At 44.0% G+C, this 20,316-nt stretch overlaps 1 protein-coding gene across 3 annotated transcripts in view; it reads left to right on the forward strand.

Annotated features, from left to right (window-relative positions):
- The window catches only part of snx25 (sorting nexin 25), a 53,514-nt gene that overhangs the window by 22,991 nt on the left and 10,207 nt on the right, over positions 1-20,316 (forward strand). For 2 of the 3 annotated variants that reach the window (XM_041903933.2, XM_041903919.2), the window contains exons 6-13: positions 853-923; positions 2,166-2,356; positions 9,760-9,891; positions 10,059-10,343; positions 11,308-11,472; positions 12,080-12,211; positions 19,536-19,676; positions 19,991-20,104. In XM_041903933.2, the coding sequence (XP_041759867.1) occupies positions 853-923; positions 2,166-2,356; positions 9,760-9,891; positions 10,059-10,343; positions 11,308-11,472; positions 12,080-12,211; positions 19,536-19,676; positions 19,991-20,104 (1,231 nt within the window). The remainder of the gene's footprint in view (positions 1-852; positions 924-2,165; positions 2,357-9,759; positions 9,892-10,058; positions 10,344-11,307; positions 11,473-12,079; positions 12,212-19,535; positions 19,677-19,990; positions 20,105-20,316) is intronic. The other variant, XM_041903927.2, reaches the window with a different exon arrangement.

The raw sequence follows: 20,316 nt of genomic DNA on the forward strand, positions 1-20,316 counted from the left end.
CAGAGGGATGTGTTTAGTCCCAGGGTCCTTAGCTTAGTGATGAGCTTTGAGGGCACTATGGTGTTGACTGCTGAGCTGTAGTCAATTAATAGCATTCTCACGTAGGTGTTCCTCTTGTCCAGGTGGGAAAGGGCAGTGTGGAGGGCAATAGAGATTGCATCGTCTGTGGATCTGTTGTGGTGGTATGCAAATTGGTGTGGGTTTCTGGGATAATGGTGTTGATATGAGCCATGACCAGCCTTTCAAATCACTTCATGGCTACAGATGTGAGTGCTACGGGTCAGTAGTCATTTAGGCAGGTTACCTTAGTGTTCTTTGGCACAGGGACTATGGTGGTCTGCTTGAAACATGTTGGTATTACAGACTCAGTCAGGGACATGTTGAAAATGTCAGTGAAGACACTTGCCAGTTGGTCAGCGCATGCTCGGAGTACACGTCCTGGTAATCCATCTGGCCCTGCAGCCTTGTGAATGTTGACCTGCTTAAAAGTCTTACTCACATCGGCTACGGAGAGCGTGATCACATAGTCATCCGGAACAGCTGATGCTCTCATGCATGCTTCAGTGTTGCATGCCTCGACACGAGCATATAAGTGATTTAGCTCGTCTGGTAGGCTCGTGTCACTGGGCAGCTCGCGGCTGTGCTTCCCTTTGTAGTCTAATAGTTTTCAAACCCTGCCACATCCGACAACTTAACCATAAATTACATACGTCTTACTATTATGGAGGATGGCTCTTTGAGCAGGCATACAGGTGGATGACCGTCCTGTTTTCAATTATACTAATGGTACGGTATTCCCGCTGAAACACAACCCATCTTGTTCTCCCCGTCTCCTCTCCACTCCTTCTGTAGGTACCAGATCGTGGTGGAGATCATTCAGGCCACCACCATCAGCAGCCTCCCCCAGCTGAAGAAACAGAAAGGTAGGCCATGAACAACAACTGCACTGCCTCTAGTGAACAACCTCCATACATAGTGTCCTCCAGCTACAGTCTGTGTTCTAGACCGTATTCACAAAGCGTCAAGAGTAGGAGTTCTGATCTAGGATCAGGTCCCCCCCCTGTCCAGTTGATCTTATTTAATGTGAACTAAAAGGGAAAACTGATTCTAGATCCGCACCCATACTCTGAGATGCTTTATGTTTACGGGTCCAGGCCTATAACAGCTCTGACGTCAATGTAGTCTGATGTTGCATCTGTGACTAAGAGCTAAAAGGCCCCATCTGTGTGTCTGAATCTTCCTCCATCTATGATTGACAGCTGGGCAGTTACCAAGGTGTCGGCACGGTGATTACCCAGAGAAATATTCCTGGAAATTTCCTATGAGGCGAAGGTTCTTTATGAGCCAGTGAATACGTTAAAATGTTTCTCTCAGCGAGCTGCAATGTGCTGCGTACTGGAAACTGACAGGCTGGAAGCTAAATGTCATTCACTGACAGATCTCGCACACAGCAGAAAGGACAGGCTGACGTTGTCAGTCTTCACCTTTTCTCAGATGAATGGAGCGAAATGATTCGGAGAAAGAGGGGGGATGATTTGTATGTGATGAATGAGAAAGACATTGTGGCAACTCCAATGTGAGCTAAAAGCTGTTCACTTGATCCTCTCTCGCCTCATCTGCCTCCCAGCCAGGCTCTCATTACCTCTGTACAGGGGGGAAATTCAGTTATGTTTGGAGAAAGGCAGATGTTTCCTACACAACGTAGTGCGTCATGTTCTCATTCACCCCCCTCTAGTCCATCCAGAGACGTCATGTTGAAAGTAGATGTAAAATGAGTTGTCTGAATCATCCTAGCACAGTAATGGGGATGGTTTGGAACTCGATAGATTGCTGAAGTGTCAATTTGTCTGAAAGATTAATGTCCCATCTCCTATCTGTCTGAGACCTGTAGGGTTCTCTTGTTCTCTCTGTCTGAGGGAGCTAGTTTTATTGGTCTCATTTCAAGGTTGAGAAAGAATCTCGTCTCATCACTATCTGAAGGGCTGTGCCTTTGATTTTTCTTGTGGTGATTGCTGAATGTGCTAGCCAATGCGTCTTTGGTGGTCACTTTGATTAACTTATAAAATCTTTGGATTAAAGCATCTGTGGCCTCTGTGGTGGTATTTAACTGATCAAATGTATATTTTAAATATACTAAGATGTCCTCCGACAACTCGTCCCTACAGACAGTAAAGGGAAGGAGACTGCAGCCATGAAGGCCGACCTGCTCAGAGCACGCAACATGAAGCGCTACATCAACCAGCTGACCGTGGCCAAGAAGCAATGTGAAAAACGCATCCGTCTCCTGGGGGGCCCCAACTATGAACAGCAGGAGGAGGGTTCCACGGACGAGGGAGAGGGGCCCCAGAGTCAGAGGGTATGACTGCGCACACACACACACACACACACACAATGCCCAGTGTTGACGTTTGGCTAGGGTTCATGTCCATCTGTCTGCAATCCCTCTGCTCTAAACCCTCAACCTAAAAAAACCTCAACTCTCTAATCAAATCAACAACAAAAAATGTTGGCACATGCGCCGAACAAAACAGGTGTAGACCTTACCTTGAAATGCTTACTTACAAGCCCTTAACCATCAATGCAGTTTTAAGAAAATATTTACTAAATAAACTGAAGTTTAAAAAAAGTTACACAATAAAATAACAATAACGAGGCTATATACAGGGGGTACCGGTACCGAGTCAATGTGCGGGGGTACAGGGTTAGTTGAGGTAATATATACATGTATGTAGGGGTGACGTGACTATGCATAGATAATAAACAGCGAGTAGCAAAAAAAGGGGGGTGTCAATAATAATAATAATAGTCCGGGTAGCAATTTGATTAGATGTTCAGCAGTCTTATGGCTTGGGGGTAGAAGCTGTTAAGGAGCCTTTTGGACCTAGACCTGGCGCTCCGGTAACGCTTGCCGTGCGGTAGCAGAGAGAACAGTCTGACTAGGGTGGCTGGAGTCTTTGGCAAATTTTAGTGCCTTTCTCTGACACCGCCTGGTATAGAGGTCCTGGATGGCAGGAAGCTTGGCCCCAGTGATGTACTTGGCCGTACGCACTACCCTCTGTAGCGCCTTACGGTCAGATGCCGAGCAGTTGCCATACCAGGTTGTGTCGCCACCAGTCAGGATGCTCTTGATTGTGCAGCTGTATCTTTTTGAGGATCTGAGGACACATGCCAAATCTTTTCAGTCTCCTGAGGGGGAATAGGCGTTGTCGAGCCCTCTTCACGTCTGTCTTGGTGTGTTTGGACCATGACCATTTGTTGGTAATGTGGACACCAAGGAACTTGAAGCTCTCGACCTGCTCCACTACAGCCCCGTCGATGAGAATGGGGGCGTGCTCGACCCTCCTTTTCCTGTAGTCCACAATCATATCCTTTGTCTTGATCACTTTGAGGGAGAGGTTGTTGTCCTGGCGCCACACTGCCTGTTCTTTGACCTCCTCCCTATAGGCTGTCTCATCGTTGTCGGTGATCAGGCCTACCACCGTTGCGTCGTCTGCAAACTTAATGATGGTGTTAGTGTCGTGCCTGGCCACGCAATCGTGGGTGAACAGGGAGTACAGGAGGGGCCTGAGCACGCACCCCTGAGGTGCCCCTGTGTTGAGGATCAGCGTGGTAGATGTGTTGTTGCCTACCCTTACCACCTGGGGGCGGCCCGTCAGGAAGTCCAGAGGGAGGTGTTTAGTCCCAGGGTCCTTAGCTTAGTGATGAGCTTTGAGGGCACTATGGTGTTGACTGCTGAGCTGTAGTCAATGAACAGCATTCTCACATATGCGTTCCTTTTGTCTAGGTGGGAAAAGGCAGTGTGGAGTGCAATAGAGATTGTGTCATCTGTGGATCTGTTGGGGCGGTATGCGAATTGGAGTGGGTCTAGGGTTTCTGTGATGGTGTTTGTGAGCCATGACCAGCCTTTCAAAGCACTTCATGGCTACAGGACGTGAGTGCTACAGGTCAGTAGTCATTTAGGCAGGTTACCTTGGTGTTCTTGGGTACAGGGACTATGGTGGTCTGCTTGAAACATGTTGGTATTACAGACTCAGTCAGGGACATGTTGAAAATGTCAGTGAAGACGCTTGCCAGTTGGTCAGCGTATGCTCGGAGTACACGTCCTGGTAAACTCATTCCATGTAGTGTCGGCTGGTCTTTGGTTTTTCCTTTCATTTAAGACCTATTGTAACTGTATTTGAGTGTTATTAAACATGACTGTGCTTTAATGAATGTGGGCCTGGCATTCCCTCATCTTGAGGTCAGCGACTGATCGGATGGGGCTCTGTTCAAAAGTAGAGCACTATATGTAGGAAATGGGCTGCCATTTGGGATGCAGCCTGTGTCAGCCCAACCCGAACACCCTGTTGGAACATTGCCCCATTAGTCCCCTAAGGACATAATGGCTGAGCTCTCAATGTTTTTGACAATCAGTGTCTGTATCTGGCAGTGATGAACAACCCCAGGTCTCCTCACCACACTGAGCGGTGCTCCACTCTGTTCATTTTTTTGTTGTCACCTTTAAATTGGCTGGCTAACCTTCAAATCAATGGCATTTATTGACTGGCGAAGTCACAGCCCATCTTCATCCTCAATAGACACTGGCTCCTACCCTATTCCCTACATAGTGGACTACTTTTGACCAAAGCCCTTTTTTAAAAGTAGTGACCTAATTAATATAGGGAATTGGGTGCCATTTGGGATGCAGAATCTACTGTTCTCTGGGTCCAGTATACAGGGTTCCTATGGTCATGAAAGTCCTGGAAAAGTCATGAAATTGTACAATTGTGTTTTCCAGGCCTCAAAGTTTTGGAAAATAATTTAATTTCTGTTAAGGTAATTTATTTAGGCACAGTTGTATTAGTTGGGATTCGGTTCAATCAAATCATGTGAATCAAAAGATGAACTTGTGAATCAAAAGATGAACTTGTGAATCGCGAACAGTAATTTTAGAGACAAATATTTGAAGTAGCCTTTCTTTTGGATTATGTCGCTTCAAGACTTGTTTTGTAGATATTTCTAGTCGATTTGGGCATCCAATGTAAGGGACATTGCTAGTCAGCCTGCAAAGTAAACACTTCGAAGGACTTCTGAGGTAGCCAAGTGCCTTCAGAAAGTATTCACACCCCTGGACTTTTTCCACATTTACTTGTATTACAAAGTGGTATTAAAATTGATTTAATATACTTTTTTAATTTTTTTACGATATACATAATGCTCCGTCAAAGTGGAAGAAAAGTTCAAACACACATACAGTGGCGGTCAGTGCCGTTTAAGATGAGGGAGGACAACTTTTTTTTTTCATGAGCGTGGCCTTATTTCTATTACAGCATAATGGATTACTGTCATTCATATTCCGTTCACCCAGTTCAATGTAACAGCGATAGGTTTAGACTACTACACGATACTAGAATTTTCTGAGGTTGCTACAACCTAGCCTATGAATAAAAGTTTACAACCTAGGTGCACACAGTTCGAGAGAAATTTGAGGTGACAGAGAGCGACAGATGGTCAGACAGTGACACATTTAGTAACGCCTTGCATACTCTTGCCTGCATCTAGCTGATATAGGGTGTAATCATTAGTCCAACAGTTGCAAATGAGAGTTTCTATTGGACAAATTCAGGTATATTTATCCCTGTTTCGCTCCATTTGCTTCCGTTTAAGAAAAGTTTTTCAACATAATCGCCAGAATGAATAGACCCCTGATCACGCGTAAACACAGTTCACTTTCATAGCAGCCACGTTGTATTCCTTCTCGCATCTATGCACTCTCCTCCTCTCACCTTGTCCCTTCGCTCGTGGACTTCAATGCACAACACATCAGCTGTATGTGACCAGGCAAAAAAACCTTTCTAAGCCAAATCATAACCGCTACATCGTTGTCACTATATTAGCTAAAATAACGTAAACTTAGCTAACATAACTAACACGTTAATAAGCCCGCTACAATCATGCGGTAATGTTAGTGGACAGTCAGTAAGCAGTTTAGCACTTACAACGGCGGGCCCCTGTGGCAATATATTAGTCAAACCAAAAGCTTACCTTGACTTGGAAGCGTTCCTGTGTTGGATAGTCATAGCCAGCTAGCTAAAATAGCATTATTCTGTTTGAGCAGGGCTTTTGAGTAGGCTAAACTAGGTAGCTGCATTTGCTAGCTAAGTAAGTGAAAGTGAAAGAAAATGACAATCTCTCTTGCTTCTCCTTCATTTAGGAAAAACCATTTTTAACATTAATTTTAACTATTGTCTTTCTCTCTCTTTGGGACAACCACTCAACACATTTTATGCATTGCTAGCTAGCTGTAGCTTATGCTTTCAGTACTAGATTAATTATCTGATCCTTTGATTGGGTGGACAACATGTCAGTTCATGCTGCAAGAGCTCTGATAGGTTGGAGGACGTCCTCCGGAAGTTGTCATAATTACTGTGTAAGTCTATGGAAGGGGGTGAGAACCATGAGCCTCCTAGGTTTTGTATTGAAGTCAATGTACCCAGAGGCGGACGGAAGCTAGCTGTCCTCCGGCTTCACTATGGTGCTACACTACAGAGTGCTGTTGAGGCTACTGTAGACCTTCATTGCAAAATAATGTGTTTTAAATTAATTATTTGGTGACATGATTATATTTAGTATCGTTTTATCTAAAAATGATCACTTTTTAAATGGTTTACAATTTTTTATTTTTATGAAATTCACTGGGAAGGATGGTCCTCCCCTTCCTCCTCTGAGGAGCATCCACTGCTTGATTAGATAAGTATTCACACCCAATACATGTTAGAATCACCTTTAGCGGCAATTCTAGTATTTGGTAGCATTGCCTTTTAAATTGTTTAACTTGGATCAAACGTTTCGGTAGTCTTCCACAAGCTTCCCACAATAAGTTGGGTGAATTTTGGCCCATTCCTCCTGACAGAGCTGGTGTAACTGAGTCAGGTTTGTAGGCCTCATTGCTCGCACACGCTTTTTCAGTTCTGCACACATTTTCTATAGGATTGAGTTCAGGGCTTTGTGATGGCCACTCCAATATCTTGACTTTGTTGTACTTAAGCCATTTTGCCACAACTTTGGAAGTATGCTTGGGGTCATTGTCCATTTGGAAGACCCATTTGCGACCAAGCATTAGCTTCCTGACTGATGTCTTGAGATGTTGCTTCAATATATCCACATCATTTTCCTTCCTTATGATGCCGTCTATTTTGTGAAGTGCACCAGTGCCTCCTGCAGCAAAGCACCCCCACAGCATGATGCTGCCACCCCTGTGCTCATGGTTGGGATGGTGTTCTTCAGCTTGCAAGCTACCCCCTTTTTCCTCCAAACATAACGATGGTCATTATGGCCAAACAGTTCTATTTTTGTTTCATCAGACCAGAGGACATTTCTCCAAAAAGTACGATCTTTGTCCCCATGTGCAGTTGCAAACCGTAGTCTGGCTTTTTTATGGCGGTTTTGGAGCAGTGGCATCTTCCTTGCTGAGCGGCCTTTCAGGTTATGTCGATATAGGACTCGTTTTACTGTGAATATAGATACTTTTGTACCTGTTTCCTCCAGCATCTTCACAAGGTCCTTTGCTGTTGTTCTGGAATTGATTTTCACTTTTCGCACCAAAGTACGTTCATCTCTAGGAGACAGAACGCGTCTCCTTCCTGAGCGGTTTGACGGCTGCGTGGTCCCATGGTGTTTATACTTGCGTACTATTGTTTGTACAGATGAATGTGGTACCTTCAGGCATTTGGAAATTGCTCCAAAAGGATGAACCAGACTTGTGGAGGTCTACAATTTATTTTCTGAGGTCTTGGCTGATTTCTTTTGAATTTCCCATGATGTCAAGCAAAGAGGCACTGAGCTTGAAGGTAGGCCTTGAAATACAGTGAGGGGAAAAAAGTATTTGATCCCCTGCTGATTTTGCTACGTTTGCCCACTGACAAAGACATGATCAGTCTATAATTTTAATGGTAGGTTTATTTGAACAGTGAGAGACAGAATAACATCAAAATCCAGAAAAACGCATGTCAAAAATGTTATAAATTGATTTGCATTTTAATGAGGGAAATAAGTATTTGACCCCTCTGCAATACATGACTTAGTACTTGTTGGCAAAACCCTTGTTGGCAATCAGAGGTCAGACGTTTCTTGTAGTTGGCCGCCAGGTTTGCACACATCTCAGGAGGGATTTTGTCCCACTCCTCTTTGCAGATCTTCTCCTAGTCATTAAGGTTTCGAGGCTGACGTTTGGCAACTCGGAACTTCAGCTCCCTCCACAGATTTTCTATGGGATTAAGGACTGGAGACTGGCTAGGCCACTCCAGGACCTTAATGACGTACAAAATCAGCAGGGGATCAAATACTTTTTTCCCTCACTGTACATCCACAGGTACACCTCCAATTGGTCTCATGGTGTTTATACTTGTGTACTATTGTTTGTACAGATGAACATGGTACCTTCAGGCATTTGGAAATTGCTCCCAAGGATGAACCAGACTTGTGGAGGTCTACAATTTATTTTCTGAGGTCTTGGCTGATTTCTTTTGATTTTCCCATGATGTCGAGCAAAGAGGCACTGAGTTTGAAGGTAGGCCTTGAAATACATCCACAGGTACACCTCCAATTGACTCAAATGATGTCAATTAGCCTATCAGAAGCTTCTAAAGCCATGACATCATTTTCTGGAATTTTCCAAGCTGTTTAAAGGCACAGTCAACTTAGTGTATGTAACTTTTGACCCACTGGAATTGTGATACAGTGAATTATAAGTGAAATAATCTGTCTGTAAACAATTGTTGTAAAAATTACTTGTGTCATGCACAAAGTAGATGTCCTAACCGACTTGCCAAAACTATAGTTTGTTAACAAGAAATTTGTGGAGTGGTTGAAAAACAAGTTTTAATTACTCCAACATAAGTGTATGTAAACTTCTGACTTCAACTGTATTTAGGCTTGCCATAACAAAGGGGTTGAATACTTATTGACTCAAGACATTTCAGCCTTTAATTGTTAATTAATTTGTAAAACCTTAGAAAAACATAATTCCACTTTGACATTATGGGGTATTGTGTGTAGGCCAGTGACATTTTTTATTTTATCCTGACTTTAACACAACAAAATGTGGAAAAAGTCAAGAGGTGTGAATACTTTCTGAAGGCACTGTAAATGACTAAACTCTAAAAGGTACATTTCTTGAAGAAAATGTGTAGGCTTGCTTCAGCTGAATAAAAAGATTTGTAGCCTACCGTAGCTATTTGATCTATATTGAATGAGCTAATTATTTTAAAAGGCATAAAAGGTATTTGGTTGTTATGTTATGCATCAAGGGTGGTCAACCATCCTCCAGGAGAGCTAATGGGTGTGCGGGCTTTTATTCCAGTCCCCCTCTAACAAACCACATTTTAGAAATGAGTTGCTCAACCGGACCTTGATAAACTGGCTCTGATGTGTTTGAGTAGGGCTAGATCAAAAGTCTGCACACCCAGCAGCTCTCCAGGCTGTGGGTTGACCACATCTGTTTTATACAGTTGCTTAATAGGTATTACTTTGTGGAGGTTAAGTGCCTTGCACAGCGACAGGAGATGGTACATGGGATCAGAGGGCAGACTCCCACTGTCAATAACACATTACGCTTACTTTTTTATACATACTTAGACGCCGGCAATTGTTGGCCATGGGAATTTGGTTAAAAGTCATGGAGTCATGAAATTCCATCTTTCAAAATGTGTATGAACACTAAGTATAGGTATTGTACCTCTATGTAAACCCCCTGTGGTGTGTTCTGTCTGTTCCCTGTAGATCCTCCAGTTTGAAGAGATCATGTCTAACCCAGGGTTCCGGGAGCACTTCCGTGTCTACATGGAGCGAGTGGACAAGAGGGCTCTCATCAGCTTCTGGGAGCTAGTGGAGATGCTCAAGACTGCCAACAAGGTAAAGTTGTCACATCCTCCAAAAGCAAACGTTAAACCAGTGTTAGTGACTACTGACATCATGTAAAATATCTCAGACTTGTAATATTACTCTGAGACTTGTGGTGAAAGTGAATCTGTCTATTAAAGCTGAAAACCCAGTGCACATCCTGACTCGTGTTTTCCCAGAACGAGGTTCCCCAGCTGGTGGGGGAGATCTACCAGAACTTCTTTGTGGAGAGCAGGGAGATCCCGGTGGAGAAGGCCCTGTACAAGGAGATCCAGCAGACCCTGGTGGGGAACAAGGGCACGGACGTGTTCCACCGGATCCAGGGGGATGTGTATGAGACCATGAAGGAGCGCTACTACCCCTCCTTCCTGGTCTCTGACCTCTACGAGAGGCTCATCAGGAGAGAGGAGCAGCAGAGCAGCTCCCAGTCCAGCAGCGAGGACAAGGACGAAGGGGTGAGCTGGGTAGGGGACACACACTGGCACAGACGTAGACGTACACACCAACCAGCATATGCTCCTGTGTGTATATTTGTACAGACAGGATGCACATTTTACTATGTGAGTCATCAGACTAATTGCAAATATAAAAAGGATAGCTACAGTGTTGTCGACAGAGTACCACTGTATACCACAGAGTCATAATACCCAGAAAACCTAGCGGTCAAACAGGGAAATAGTTCCAATCGTTTTTTGCACCATACATTTTTCCCATAGGGTATTTTAGAAACACTTAAAATAAGGGCTGTGTTTCATGTAGACTTACCCTGGCGGGACGTTTTGATAACCGTGTAAATCTCTCTAGGACAAGGTGACTGTATTTACCTCTCAAAAATGAAATGCTAATTAGCTGCTAATGTGGCTATCATAAAGAACTACAAATGCCGTGATGATCTGGACGAGACTGCTGAATTGAGGCAAAGGGAAGAATCTCTGCATTAACTATCTAATGTTAGCTACATTTATTAATCAATAAATTGGAAACATTTCTTTAAATGGAAAATTCTGTGAACTGTCTTGTGCAAGTTTTAAATTGACACAATACCTGTTAGCAAAGGTGTCCTACTAGAGATGACGTACAGGAGCTTGCGGGGATTTGTAGTCTTGCATGATGTCTACTTTGCTAATTAGCATTTTCGAATCTGAGAGTAAATGCAGGTGAATATATTGATAAGTCACCTTGTCCGAGAGAGATTTACATGGTTATCAAAACGTCACGCCAGGGTAAGCCTACATGAAACACAGCCATTATTTTAAGTGTTTCTAAAATCCCCTATGGGGAAAAACGATTGCAACCATTTCCCTGTTTGACCGCTAGGTTTTCTGGGTATTATGACACCTCCACTGTGGGGCTCTATTAGCATTGTGTCAAGCTCAGCCACGTTTGTATTATCAGCATCATCAAAACTTCCTCCACCTCTCTGCACAGCTCCAGGTTCTGGAGGGAGGAGAGGAGGCGCTGGACGAGGGCACTAAAGGCATCAATGAGCAGGCCAGCTACGCTGCCAACAAGCTGCGCCAGCTCTACGACAAGCTGGAGTACAAACGTCAAGCCCTGGGCTCTATCCAAAATGCCCCCAAGCCAGACAAAAAGGTACCCCACTACACCGTCCAGCTGCTATAGTTTCAATGCATGGTGAATGTGTTTTAGAAGTTTTTATTTTTTATTTTTATGGACTCTGATATCGAGCATACCCTCAAGGATGCATCTTCTATATTTATGGCAACTTTACAAATACAAAAGCCCATCGTTGACTGTGCTGCTGTCATTTACCTGCAGGCCAAGCTCTCTCTGTCTCTCTCTGTCTCTCTCTGTCTCTCTCTGTCTCTCTCTGTCTCTCCTTGTGTCTCCCTGTGTGTGATGGCATTCATAAAGAATCCATTAATTGTTCCCTGAAAGAATGGCTGCCCCTGCCTGTAATACAAGTAGCCCTTACATTGACTGAACAGCCACCTTTAAATCTAATTTTATTTGTCACATGCTTCGTAAACAACAGGTGTAGACTAACAGTGAAATGCTGACTTACGGGTCCTTCCCAGCAATGCAGAGAGACAAATAGAAATAATAAAAACATTTTAAAATAATGTAATCTTCTATGAGACACAGGCCAGCTGTCTCTTTTCTAGCAGGTTGTTACTGTGTCTGGGGGAGAGCGATCTTTTGACTGATTTGTGTGTGTGTGTGTGCTGTCCTTTCTCAGATTGTGTGTAAGCTGAAGGAGGAGATTGGGGCCATGGAGAAGGAGCACAGTGACCTGCAGCTGCACATCTCCCGCACAGACTGGTGGTGTGAGAACCTGGGCTCCTGGAGGGCCCTCATCACAACAGCTGAGGTGAATGAGACAAACACACACAGCACCATCCCAACTCGAAGTCATTGACTGTGTTCCAGTGATATGACAGCAGCTCAGCAGTGAGCTCTCTGCTCTCCTGTGTCCATTGCTCCAGTACCTCTGGCAAAACTCAAACAGATGAAACTCTGATCTGAGAGCATCTGCACCTTCCGGAACCTTTATTACACACTGCACTAATGACAGAGCTTCTCTCTAGTCTAGATGGATGAGAGCGAGGTAGGAGCTCAGACTGAGGAAGAAAATACAAACTGAAAGCAAGGATAAAATGATCCCAGTCATCGTTTGTATGGTGTTATTGATTGGACTACAGATATAGGATCTTAATTTGATCATCTTGTTGCAGGAGAACTTTCCTGCAATGCAGGAAATGTAAAACGTGTAGTGTATTTGAGGTTTAATAAGGCTTCTGAAGTTTGTAATTTCCACTTTGACATTTCAGACTTGATTTTCCCTTACGAAAAATGTATCAACCCCTACAAAAATCTCCATAAATTATATTATTATAATCCACATAATAATTCACATTTCCTGTTGCTGTATGATTGTTTTTCTGCTGTAGTAAACTGGCTCAAATTAAGATCCTACAACTGTACTTTGTGTGACGATTGCCCTTTATCTCCTTCAAATCACATTTTATTTCTCACATTTGTTGAATACAACAGGTGTAGACCTTACCGTGAAATGCTTACTTACAAGCCCTTAACCAACAATGCAGTTTTTAAGAAAAAGTGAGAAACATTTGCAAAAAGGAAAAATAGTAACACAATAAAATAACAATAACGAGGCTATATACAATTTAAGCTGTTCCTGTTTGTGGAAGGAAGGACGAGGGCCTAATTTGCATATTAGTCCTCACGCTTCATGTAGTCTGGGAGACACGCTGTGATTAATGCTTTGTCTGTTAATTGGATGCGGAACATCTAAACACAGGCGGAACGAAGGAACACCCCTCTACACACTCCCCCCTCCAAGGCCTAATGCTATGCTGCTAAGATAATAGCCATGTCGGTTTCTGCTCAGCCAAAAGCACATTTGTGTTTGTAGTGATGTTCAATTAAGCATGGTAGTGTTGTCTCCAATTCTTCATTAGGGTAATGAGCTAATCAGCCAACCTTTTAAAAATGTCCTTTAGTCAGAGTTAATTCATTCTCATCATTGGAGTGTTTTCTTAGCATGCTCTCATTGATACAGTGTACTGATTGATACAGTGACTGTTCTTTAGGGCTGGGAATTGCATACTTAGGTGCCAATACGATATGTATTGCGACTCTCCCGAAGGTGTGGGGGCGGCAGGTAGCCTAGCGGTTAAGAGCGTTCGAATCCCCAAGCCTGCAAGGTGGAAAAATCTGCCGTTCTGCCCTTGAGCATGGCAGTTAAACCCCAACGACTCCTCCCCGGCCGCCGATGACATGGACATCGATTAAAGCAGCCCCCCCGCACCTCTCTGATTCAGAGGGGTTGGGTTAAATGCGGAAGACACGTTTGGGTTGAATGAATTGTTGTGCAACTGACTAGGTATCCCCCTTCACGATTCTATATGTATTGACAACTCACTAGGTATCCCCTTAACCTTCACAATTCAAAAAAATTTTTTTTGGGGGGTGGATTTTAACCCTCTTTTTCTCCCCAATTTCGTGGTATCGAATTGGTAGTAGTTAGTCCCTGTCCCATCGCTGCAACTCCCGTACGGACACGGGAGAGGCGAAGGTCGAGAGTCGTGCGTCCTCCGAAACACAACCCAACCGAGCCGCACTGCTTCTTGACACAGTGCCTGCATAACCCGGCTACGACATAGCCTGGACTCGAACCAGGATCTCTAGTGGCACAGCTAGCACTGCAATGCAGAGCCTTAGACCACTGCGCCACTCGGGAGGCAACCTTCACGATTCTATATGAATTGACAACTGACTAGGTATCCCCTTAACCTTCACGATTCTATATGTATTGCGATTTGATGTTCCAAACATATTGCTCACTATATGTTGTCGGCAGAGAGACGAGAGCCATGATTTAAAAACAAGTTTTGATCAGTCATGGAAATAAAAGTGCTGAAAACATGTTGGCTCACTATTTTAAAAAGAAGCTGGACAACAGGGACGTAATGATTCAGCGTTACACATCGGCCCCCAATTCAAATGTTTAAGATACAATTGCATCAGTCCGCAGACCAATCCAAATGTAGAATGCATCGGTCAGAAAATTGATTCAAACGTTATGAATCGGCAGTTCACTTTTTTTGTTGTTGCTCGTATTACATTCTTTCTACCTTCCGAAAATACCTAATCTTTTGTGAACTGCATGTAACTGTAGTGACAGTCATTGATCTGCATGTCCGAAGCGAGAGGAGAATAGAAGTTCGTTCTGTAAAAAAAATACAAACGGTAAAAAACATTTCATTTTGAGATAGTGAAATCCATAGCTAATTTGTAAAAGAGAAAAATAAATACATTACTAGCTCAAACACTTAATATGTTAATTAGTGGGTGATTGTGATTTCAGAACCAAAGTCGGGGTAAAAAAACAGGCTACATTGCCCCCCTAATCTGAAAGTGGTAGTGGGGTGGCAGATGCCTAGTCTCCTCCCTTACGGCTCTAATCTGATAGTGGTGGCAGATGCCTAGTCTCCTCCCTTACGGCTCTAATCTGATAGTGGTGGCAGATGCCTAGTCTCCTCCCTTACGGCTCTAATCTGATAGTGGTGGCAGATGCCTAGTCTCCTCCCTTACGGCTCTAATCTGATAGTGGTGGCAGATGCCTAGTCTCCTCCCTTACGGCTCTAATCTGATAGTGGTGGCAGAGGCCTAGTCTCCCTTACGGCTCTAATCTGATAGTGGTGGCGGGTTGGCAGATGCCTAGTTTCCCTTGTGACTAATATCAGCTGCCTACATAGTATACACTATAGACATACAGTGAGGGAAAAAAGTATTTGATCCCCTGCTGATTTTGTACGTTTGCCCACTGACAAAGACATGATCAGTCTATAATTTTAATGGTAGGTTGATTTGAACAGTGAGAGACAGAATAACAACAAAGAAAATCCAGAAAAACGCATGTCAAAAATGTTATAAATTGATTTGCATTTTAATGAGGGAAATAAGTATTTGACTCCTCTGCAAAACATAATTTAGTACTTGGTGGCAGAACCCTTGTTGGCAATCACAGAGGTCAGACGTTTCTTGTAGTTGGCCACCAGGTTTGCACATATCTCAGGAGGGATTTTGTTCCACTCCTCTTTGCAGATCTTCTCCAAGTCATTAAGGTTTCGAGGCTGACCTTTGACAACTCGAACCTTCAGCTCCCACCACAGATTTTCTATGGGATTAAGGTCTGGAGACTGGCTAGGCCACTCCAGGACCTTAATGTGCTTCTTCTTGAGCCACTCCTTTGTTGCCTTGGCCGTGTGTTTTGGGTCATTGTCATGCTGGAATACCCATCCATGACCCATTTTCAATGCCCTGGCTGAGGGAAGGAGGTTCTCACCCAAGATTTGACGGTACATGGCCCCGTCCATCTTCCCTTTTGATGCGGTGAAGTTGTCCTGTCCCCTTAGCAGAAAAACACCCCCAAAGCATAATGTTTCCACCTCCATGTTTGACGGTGGGGATGGTGTTCTTGGGGTCATAGGCAGCATTCCTCCTCCAAACACGGCGAGTTGAGTTGATGCCAAAGAGCTCGATTTTGGTCTCATCTGACCACAACACTTTCACCCAGTTCTCCTCTGAATCATTCAGATGTTCATTGGCAAACTTCAGACGGGCCTGAATATGTGCTTTCTTGAGCAGGGGGACATTGCGGGCGCTGCAGGATTTCAGTCCTTCACGGCGTAGTGTGTTACCAATTGTTTTCTTGGTGACTATGGTCCCAAGATCCTCCTGTGTAGTTCAGGGCTGATTCCTCACCGTTCTCATGATCATTGCAACTCCACGAGGTGAGATCTTGCATGGAGCCCCAGGCCGAGGGAGATTGACAGTTCTTTTGTGTATCTTCTATTTGCGAGTAATCGCACCAACTGTTGTCACCTTCTTACTAAGCTGCTTGGTCTTGTAGCCCATTCCAGCCTTGTGTAGGTCTACAATCTTGTCCCTGACATCCTTTGAGAGCTCTTTGGTCTTGGCCATGGTGGAGAGTTTGGAATCTGATTAATTGATTGCTTCTGTGGACAGGTGTCTTTTATACAGGTAACAAGTTGAGATTAGGAGCACTCCCTTTAAGAGTGTGCTCCTAATCTCAGCTCGTTACCTGTATAAAAGACACCTGGGAGCCAGAAATCTTTCTGATTGAGAGGGGGTCAAATACTTATTTCCCTCATTTTAAAATGCAAATCAATTTATAACATTTTTGACATTGTAATTATTTTGCACTATTGCCTTACCTCCATAATTTGCTACATTTGCACACACTGTATATATATATATATTTTCTGTCGTATTTTTGACTTTATGTTTTGTTTTACCCCAACTGTATGTTTTGTTTATCGCACTGCTTTGCTTTATCTTGGCCAGGTCGCAGTTGTAAATGAGAACTTGTTCTCAACTGGCTTACCTGGTTAACTAAAGGTGAAAGAAAATAAATTACCCCCCCCCCACACACACACACACACACACACACACACACAGTCAATTCAGACCACTGAGGTATAATAAGAACTGGAGACTGTGTCCAAGATGTCCGATCGTGGTTTTCAAGGTAATCTACTCACGTTTGCATACTCCGATTCACGGACCGTCTATATCCAGGTTGAATCCGGTTTATACGGACCAATATCACATGCGCACTCAGTGCGCACAGGTCCCACAGTTGGCAGTGCATGTCAGAGCAAAAACCAAGCCATGAGGTCGAAGGAATTGTCCGTAGAGCTCCGAGACAGGATTGTGTCGAGGCACAGATCTGGGATAGGGTAGCAAAAAATGTCTGCGGAATTGAAGGTCCCCAAGAACACAGTGGCCTCCATCATTCTTAAATGAAAGAAGTTTGGAACCACCAAGGATCTTCCTAGAGCTGGCCGCCCTGCCAAACTGAGCAATCTGGGGAGAATGGCCTTGATCAGGGAGGTGACCAAGAACCAGATGGTCACTGACAGAGCTCCAGAGTTCCTCTGTGGAGATGGGAGAAGCTTCCAGAAGGACAACCGTCTCTGCAGCACTCCACCAATCCGGCCTTAATGGTAGAGTGGCCAGACGGAAGCCACTCTTAAGTAAAAGGCACATGACAGCCCGCTTGGAGTTTGCCAAAAGGCACCTAAAGTACTCTCAGAACATATGAAACAAGATTCTCTGGTCTGATGAAACCAAGATTGAACTCTTTGGCCTGAATGCCAAGCATCACGTCTGGAGGAAACCTGGAAGCATTCCTACGGTGAAGCATGGTGGTGGCAGCATCATGCTGTGGGGATGTTTTTCAGCGGCAGGGACTGGGAGACTAGTCAGGATCGAGGAAAAAATATTGTTTGCCCCACCGAGATTTACATGCTAAAATCGCCACTGAGGGAAAGATGAACGGAGCAAAGTACAGAGAGATCCTTGATGAAAACCTGCTCCAGAGCGCTCAGGACCTCAGACTGGGGCGAAGATTCACCTTCCAACAGGACAACGACCCTAAGCACACAGCAAGACAATGCAGAAATGGCTTCGGGACAAGTCTCTGAATGTCCTTGAGTGGCCCAGCCAGAGCCCGGACTTGAACCCGATCGAACATCTCTGGAGAGACCTGAAAATAGCTGTGCGGCGATGCTCCTCATCTAACCTGACAGAGCTTGAGAGGATCTGCAGGGAAGAATGGGAGAAACTCCCCAAATACAGGTGTGCCAAGCTTGTAGCGTCATACCCAAGAAGACTTGAGGCTGTAATCACTACCAAAGGTGCTTCAACCAAGTACTGAGTAAAGGGTCTGAATACCTATGTAAATGTGATATCTGTTATTTTTTCTAGAAACACGTTTTTGCTTTGTCATTCTAAAATTGACTACATTTGTTTTTTCCACCTCAATCTACATACAATACACCATAATGACAAAGCAACAAACAAAAAAAAAGTGTCCTTCTGGAATGTTCTCCCATCTCAACAGAGGAACTCTGGAGCTCTGTCAGAGCGACAATCAGGTTCTTTGTCACCTCCCTGACCAAGGCCCTTCTCCCCCGATTGCTCCGTTTGGCCGGGTAGCCAGCTCTAGGAAGAGTCTTGGTGGTTTAAAACGTATTCCATTGACTCCTGAGTGGCGCAGTGGTCTAAGGCACTGCATCGCAGTGCTAGATGTGCCACTAGAGATCCTGGTTAGAGTCCAGGCTCTGTCGCAACCGGGAGTCCCATGGGCGGCGCACAATTGGTCCAGCGTCGTCCAAGGTAGGGTAGGGTTTGGCCGGCAGGGATGTGGGTTCGTTTCCCACGGGGGGCCAGTATGATTATTTTTTTATATATATGAAAAAAATAAAACATATGCATTCACTAACTGTAAGTCGCTCTGTATAAGAGCGTCTGCTAAATGACTAAAATGTAAATTTAAGAATGATGGAGGCCACGGTGTTCTTGGGGACCTTCAATGCTGCAGAAATATTTTGGTACCTTTCCCCAGAACTGTGCCTTGACTCAATCCTGTCTTGGAGCTCTACAGACAATTCCTTCGACCTCATGGATTGGTTTTTGCTTTGACATGCACTGTCAACTGTGGGACAGGTGTGTGCCTTTCCGAATTATGTCCAATCAATTGAATTTACAACAGGTGGACTCCAATCAAGTTGTAGAAACATCTCAAGGATGATAAATGGAAGCAGGATGCACCTGAGCTCAATTTTGAGTCTCATAGCAAAGTGTCTGAATACTTATGTAAATAAGATATTTCAGTTTATATTGTTAATACATTTGCAAATAATTCTAAACCTGTTTTCACTTTGTCATTATGGGGTATTGTGTGTAGATTGACGTAAATAAATAATTTAATAAATTTTAGAATAAGGCTGTAACGTAACAAAATGTGGAATAAGGGAAGGGGTCTGAATACTTTCCGAATTCACTTTATGTATATATTTTTTAAATCGATAATTTGACTAAAAATAATATTGCGATATTTATAAAAAAAATCTCCCATCACTACACCTTGCTCTCACACTACTGTAACCATTGACCATACTCTCTGACCACTTGGTCTCACACTACTGTAACCATTGACCATACTCTCTGACCACTTGGTCTCACACTACTGTAACCATTGACCATACTCTCTGACCATGTTGTGACTCTGTGTCCACAACTCATTATTTGCTGTGAAATAAAGGAAAATGATTCCTACTGTGCCCCCTATCCCCCACCAGGCAGTAGAGGAGAACGGAGAGCAGATGCCGTGCTACTGCGTCTCAGTGAGCCTTTTGGAGGGAGACGACTCTAAGAACAGCCGCTGGAGCGTCACCAGGAAGCTCATAGAATTCCAGGCCCTGCACCGAAAACTGACTGAGGTAAAGGATTCTCCATGCTAGTGCTACTGCCTGTCTAGCTAGTCTCTCTGACTCGCCCTCTGTCTGCCCCCCAACAACAGCCTTTTAATTACCACAGTCCTGCGCTGCTGCGTCACAGCCGTTTATTTCAAATATCACTGCCTGCCATCTGATAATCACCCTAATAATGCTTCCACATGCCAGTTGCCGTGGAGATGGAGTGAGTCACCATGCCACTGCATATCATGAGGTGCTACAAACAAGACTTGAAGACTGAAACATAACCCCTCTTATTCTCTCTCTCTCTCCTCTTTCATTTTATATTCTTTATTCAGTGTTTCCCTACCTTGAAAAAAGTCCAGCTTCCCTCCGTCAGTAAACTGCCATTCAAGTCAATTGACCAAAAATTCCTTGAAAAGTCCAAAAACCAGCTCAACACATTTTTACAAGTAAGTCACTCTCTGCCAACACAGTTCAACCACAAATCATAGTGAAACCATCACTGAAATCAGTGTATTGTTTATGTGGAAGGCATTTCTCCTAAGGGCATAGTTTTTCAGAACAGGAGATGTCATCAGAGTTGATGATGTCACATAGAGCTACCATTGGGAGATCAGGTAGTTTGTTTCCTCTTTCAGTATTGTCTGACAGGAAATGTATG

Source organism: Coregonus clupeaformis, chromosome 2, assembly GCF_020615455.1.
Source record: "Coregonus clupeaformis isolate EN_2021a chromosome 2, ASM2061545v1, whole genome shotgun sequence".
Lineage (NCBI taxonomy): Eukaryota > Metazoa > Chordata > Actinopteri > Salmoniformes > Salmonidae > Coregonus > Coregonus clupeaformis.